The sequence below is a fragment of the Myzus persicae genome, unplaced genomic scaffold, assembly GCF_001856785.1.
Source record: "Myzus persicae strain clone G006 unplaced genomic scaffold, MPER_G0061.0, whole genome shotgun sequence".
Lineage (NCBI taxonomy): Eukaryota > Metazoa > Arthropoda > Insecta > Hemiptera > Aphididae > Myzus > Myzus persicae.
The window spans coordinates 18,064-24,142 of NW_019102864.1; the positions used below are offsets into that span (position 1 = coordinate 18,064).

At 29.9% G+C, this 6,079-nt stretch overlaps 1 protein-coding gene across 1 annotated transcript; it reads left to right on the forward strand.

The window, feature by feature from the left end:
• Positions 1 to 406: 406 nt before the first annotated feature.
• Positions 407 to 1,485, forward strand: LOC111033288. The gene has a single exon (XM_022313964.1). The coding sequence runs from the start codon at positions 616 to 618 to the stop codon at positions 1,483 to 1,485; it is 870 nt and encodes a 289-aa protein (XP_022169656.1). The 5' UTR covers positions 407 to 615.
• Positions 1,486 to 6,079: the final 4,594 nt, after the last annotated feature.

Consider the following 6,079-nt stretch of genomic DNA (forward strand, 5'->3'; position numbering starts at 1 on the left):
TATATTACCAACCAAAAAGGTGGAAAAATACTAAAATATAAATCTTTTTTGTACCAAAAAGAACGTGAAAGTGAAACAACGGGTAAAATCATTTGGAGGTGTTTGGAATATACCACAAAAAAATGCCGTGGACGTTTACATTCATTAGGTGAATTTGTTGTTCATACAACCGATCATAATAATCACGTTCCCGACATGGGCAAAATTGAAGCAAAAAAGGCCATCCAAAAATTAAAAGAAACTGCAAAAAATACGCAACTAACAACTCACTGTGTTGTGGGGACTATAACATCTGAAGTAAATTTTATTACACATTTTTATAATCATAATTTTATATTTTTATTTTATTAGACAATAATTTACATAATATTACAGATTACACAAAGCGCAGCGGGACTACTACCGAGTTTAAATCAATTAAAGCGTACCGTTCAACGAATTCGAAAAATCGAAATATGTGCTCCACCTATTCCAAAATCACTAAATGATCTTAAAATACCAGACGAGTACAGGAAAACAATAAGTGGTGAGACTTTTTTACAGTATAATAGTGTTAATTATGACGGTTACCATGATAGGTTTTTAATTTTTACAACTCAAACAAATTTAAAGTTAATGCAAATATGTGAACATTGGTTAGCGGATGGCACTTTTTCATGTTCACCTCATATTTTTTTTCAACTTTACACGATACACGGAGTTAGTTATTCAAATGTCGTACCAACTGCATATATATTACTACCAAATAAGAAAGAAGAGACTTATAAACGCATGTTCCTTGCATTAAAAACCTTGAATCCACAACTCAGTCCAAAATCTATTATGTTCGATTTCGAAAAAGGTGCAATGAATGCTGCAAAATGTATATTTCCTTCAGTCGATATAAAGGGCTGTTTTTTTCATTTATGTCAAAGTATTTGGCGACATATTCAGTCCAGCGGATTACAATCCAAATATTCAAACGATTCCGATTTTGCTCTTAATTTGAGAAAACTAGCTGCACTTGCTTATATTCCAGAAAATGATGTAGTGTCCGCCTTTGAAACTTTAGTCGAATCTCAATTTTACCAACAAGAAATGTTATCAAATTTAATTGATTATTTTGAAGATACATGGATCGGTAGACTTAATCGTAAAACTAGAAGAGCCCCTTTGTTTTCAATTAAAATTTGGAATTGTTATTCAATGTTAGACGATAATATTCCACGAACAAATAATTCGGTCGAAGGTTGGCATAATTCTTTTAATTCTATGCTAAGTGCGCACCATCCATCAATTTGGACATTCATAACTGCATTAAAAAAAGAAGAAAGTGTAAAACGTTTTAAAATTGAACAATATACTGCAGGCTTTGAACCACCAAAGAAAAAAATATATAAAGATTCCACAATAAAACTAAAAAAAATATGTGATGACTATAAAAATAGATCAGTAGACGATTACTTACGTGGTATATCACACCATTTCCAATACCAACAAATATAAATTAAATTTAAATTATATACATGACTTAACTTATAAATTATTAATTATATATGACTGTACTTGTTATTTTGTATTATAATATTTTTTTTTACTTAAATTGTCATGAAAACAAAACCCTATGAATTATAAAATTATCAACTATATATGACTGTACTTGTTATTTTGTATTATAATATTTTTTTTACTTAAATTGTCATGAAAACAAAACGCTACGAATTATAAAATTATTTACTATATATGACTGTACTTATTATTTTGTATTATAATGTATATTGCGATATTTTTGTATCAACAACATATTTACTTTGCTATTTTTTTACCGCGATAATATTGCCACGATATTTTTACTGCGACAATATTGCCGCGATATTTTGACGTGTATCCGTATTTCAGTACCTCCTAAATTGCCCCAAAATCAATTTCAATACAAGTTCATCCAGCTGAAATATTTAGTGTTACCTTAAATCGTGAGTCACATTGACTGTGACAGGAATAAAGAATAAACAGTTTAACTGAATAAATTTAAACTAACTTAACACTTTAATTTACAGAGTAATTTCCCATGTAGATATAATTAATTTTGTATACTTGTCGATTGTTATAGATGTATTAAAAGAAAAAATCTTAAAATTTAAAATTGTATAGCTATTTAATTTAGTCACTACAAAAGAATTTGACTCTTTTTGAGTTGAACCCAACAACAGACTTTACGAAAGCTACACAAAGCTTACAAAAGGCACCTCATTCTTTTTCGGAATAATATAACCATGGATACTTCAGAAGCCACGAATATTGAAACTTTAAATTTACCTGCTTTTTTTTATAAATATTTATTAAAAATTTGTAATTGATGGCCGGCACCCATATATCAGATTACCCATTCATAATATCAGATATTTCATCGTGTGACGTACAGCTTACATAAAATCTTATATCATATACATTCAAAACATAAGTAGAATCAGTTATAGTTTTTGAGGCGAGAGATTAAGTGGTTGAATCATTTGTATTTTTTATCGGGGAAACCAAAGAATAGTGTGCTCACTTTTTGGGAAGTGCTGATGATAAACGTGATGTATCTTTTAGTTCATGCGTACCTAATACATGAGGATAATATGTTCTGCTTTGAATTGGGTTGACTTTGACAGTTAGATATTTTTATAAAAGAAGAAATAGAAGTTTATTTCTTTCGTACCATTTCCACTGTTTTAAAATCATAATAACTATTTTAAATACTTTTTAATTTAGATGTAATTAATTAATTTAACTATTTTGTTATATACAGGGTGGGGCAGTGAATCGGGCGATTTCAAAATAACTATAAAAACCCAACAAGTATTTTTTTAACAAATATATTTATATAACCTGAAAGTATATAAAATAGCATTAAAGAAGTGTTAATTTGTTATTTAATTTTTATAAATTATATCTGCAAGATGGCGTCCATTTCGAAGCAAGCATTCGTGAAGGCGTCTTTGAAAACTGGTCATGACGTTTCGCAAAATTTCCGGTGAGATTTGTGTCACCTCTTCTCGTATTCTTTGTTTAAGATCATCAAGTGTCCTTAGTGGTGTTTGGTATACTCTACTTTTGATATACTCCCACAGAAAAAAATCACACGCCGTTAAATCAGGCGAACGTGGAGGCCATGGAATATTCCCATTTCGAGAAATGATGCGGTTCGGAAAAAAACGCACGTTGTTGTGCAGTCCAACGGTTCATGATAACTAAACGCTTATTTATGGTGAACATAATTTTATAGTTGTAGTACGCACATATCAATTACAGGGCTTTCCGTATTTATTTTTAAATCGCCCGATTCACTGCCCCACCCTGTATTATAGGTCGTAGGAGTTCTTAAAATTTAGAAAAATGAATTACCATAAGCCGTTTTCCCATAAATTTGATGTCTTTCGGACGTTAATAGTCAGCAGCAGTTCAATAGAATATAGAAAACAAAATAGCTGTACTTCAAATGAACAATTTATATTTTTTTTATAATAGACAATAATAATTTTTGTATTTGAAGAAAGATAATAAGGTGATAGCCAATAATACGGCTAGTCCTACATCACAAAACGATAATATAATTCTAAGAATTACGTAGTTCACCGTTTACTGAAAGTTCTAATAATATATTGCTAATGCCTAATACCTATCATCTGGTATAAGATGAAATATACATTATTCAAGTTTTTAAAATATTTCGTCTTTCGTCAATAATATTTTGTGATAGAACCCCAATAACAAATAGAACTAGAAGAAAAATTAGAGGGGGTTAACCCTTAGGACACAATGTGATTGGACGTTTTTTCTATTTGATATCATGTTATGACCGAGTTAAAACCGAGTATACCAAGAAATTAGTAATTACTACATATCAACTTTTACAACTAAAATGGTTCCGGCCCTAACCATAGTTACCACGCCCACGTACGACATGACACACGGTGTACCGGTGAAGGGTTCACACTACACTATGTCGTGTTGTGTTTTCAATGATTGTGTGCCTATGTTCCATGCATTTTCTATATTTATAGTTTATACCAAAATACAACTGATACCAAAATCCTTATCAATTACATGAATAGTGTACATTATGATAACATTTTATCATTTTTTTTTTTAGTTATCATTTATCTGCACATAAATGTAACCCTAGGGAGGGTTGCATGAAGAACAGCTTGTGAACTTATTACCGGCACAGCAATTTATTCATTCTATAAAGTTAATGTTTGTGTTAAACTATGCTTGTGTTGCACAAAGAAATATTAAATTATTGATAACTGTGTTTACCAAACAAATTAAAACACCAATAACATTGATAGCAATGATATTTCATCAACCTGTAAGTTACAGAACCGAAATTCGATGTGTAGTTTACAGCAGGTCCGGTAAGGAATAGATTACAGAACCATTAACACTATCGGGCGTTCAAGCAACACCCAGATTTATTTACAAAACCTTTAACGGTTAAAGGTACGATAACGGTTCGGTAAGTCACTAAGTGTAGTACAACAAATGTTTAGGTAATATACATGAATTAACTGACATAGGCGAAAATCGAGTGGGATTTCCCTCCCCCCTTCATAAGTAACCAGATAGCGTTTTAACTGTGTGGGATCAAAGCCCCTTCCTCATATTGGTGTTAAAAATATTAGCCTCCCTTCATCAAATTTTAATGTACTCCGCCTATGTCAATGAATCAAAGTCCTCCTTTATCACATTCACATGAATGCCTTACAATTTTCCACTTTCAACATAAATTATTTACATCATCATTACCTCGCCCATCTGATATTAAATATGTTGGTCAAGTACAATAACGCTTAATCTGATCTTCTCATCGTAAAGATAAGTGCAAGAGGCTGAACAGCAGACTTCACTTGTTAAGGTCACATCTACGTTCATATCATTACATATCTTAAATATATTTTGTATAAAAATCTATAGCAGCCACTATCGGAGTTCTGCTAAAACAACTCTAATAACTTAATCAGTCAAGCATTCTAAATGTCAAACCAATATGATGCCTTCACTTAATAACCGGAACTCCCTAGTTATCTAGTTTCACTCAAACAAATCAATAAAATATAAACTAAAAATCTATTCAATCAATGAAACTGCTACAGTTTTTATAAATACTTCTATGAAACATTTAAATTGAATTCCAGCTAGCTTGTCCTGTCAGTTGTCGGTCATCTAGCTTTGAAAATAATTCCAAAGAACCTGTCCAGACGATTTCAATGGAATAGAGCTGTAGCCCGAACTTCTAAATAGTTTAAAATCATAAGGTATCTCAACCGTAAAATTAATTGTCAAATTCACCCTGAGAATATGTTTATCTTTGGTTTTTCATTACTTATTGTCCATTATAAATAAATTATTAATTGTACACAACTAGTATGAATTGTAATTTCTAAAAAAAAAAAAGATTTATTACAACAATATTTAAATTAAATTGCTATCCCATTACATATAAATTACATTTTTAAAAAATTAGTAGATAAAGAAGTACCTTAAATATTTTGGAAATTTCATAGTGTATAATAAAAAATACTATTTTGTAAAAATTGTATACTTGTTTGATCAATTTGTTTCAGCAAGAACTACTTATGAGGAAATGTGTATTTAATTTGTAAGCTTTTAGACCAAGTTATTTCTTCTTCCTAAATATTTTTATCGATACTTGCATAAAGTATGCAAGTATCATCAATACTACTGCAAATTACAAGTATTTACCGTTACTCGATTTTGAATTACAACAAAATAAAAAGATCAATATTGTCATCAACCGGTTTTGAAAAAAAAATTCTAGTTTTTCCCTATTTTTTTTTATTTTCTATTTTTAAGAAATGAACAGGACATTTTTACTTTTGACCTTCCATTGTACCAACTAAATTCACAATCATATCAGTAAAGATATTATTGAAACATTTTTTCTACTGTAAAAAATATCTTCAAGCACAAATAAAAATAATATAAATAAAAAAACAAATTGCTGTAAAATCAATACATTCGTCGTTCCACTGGACATTATTTTCATAATAGTAGAAACTAGAAGTTATTTAAAGAAAGTATTAGTTAAAAATAT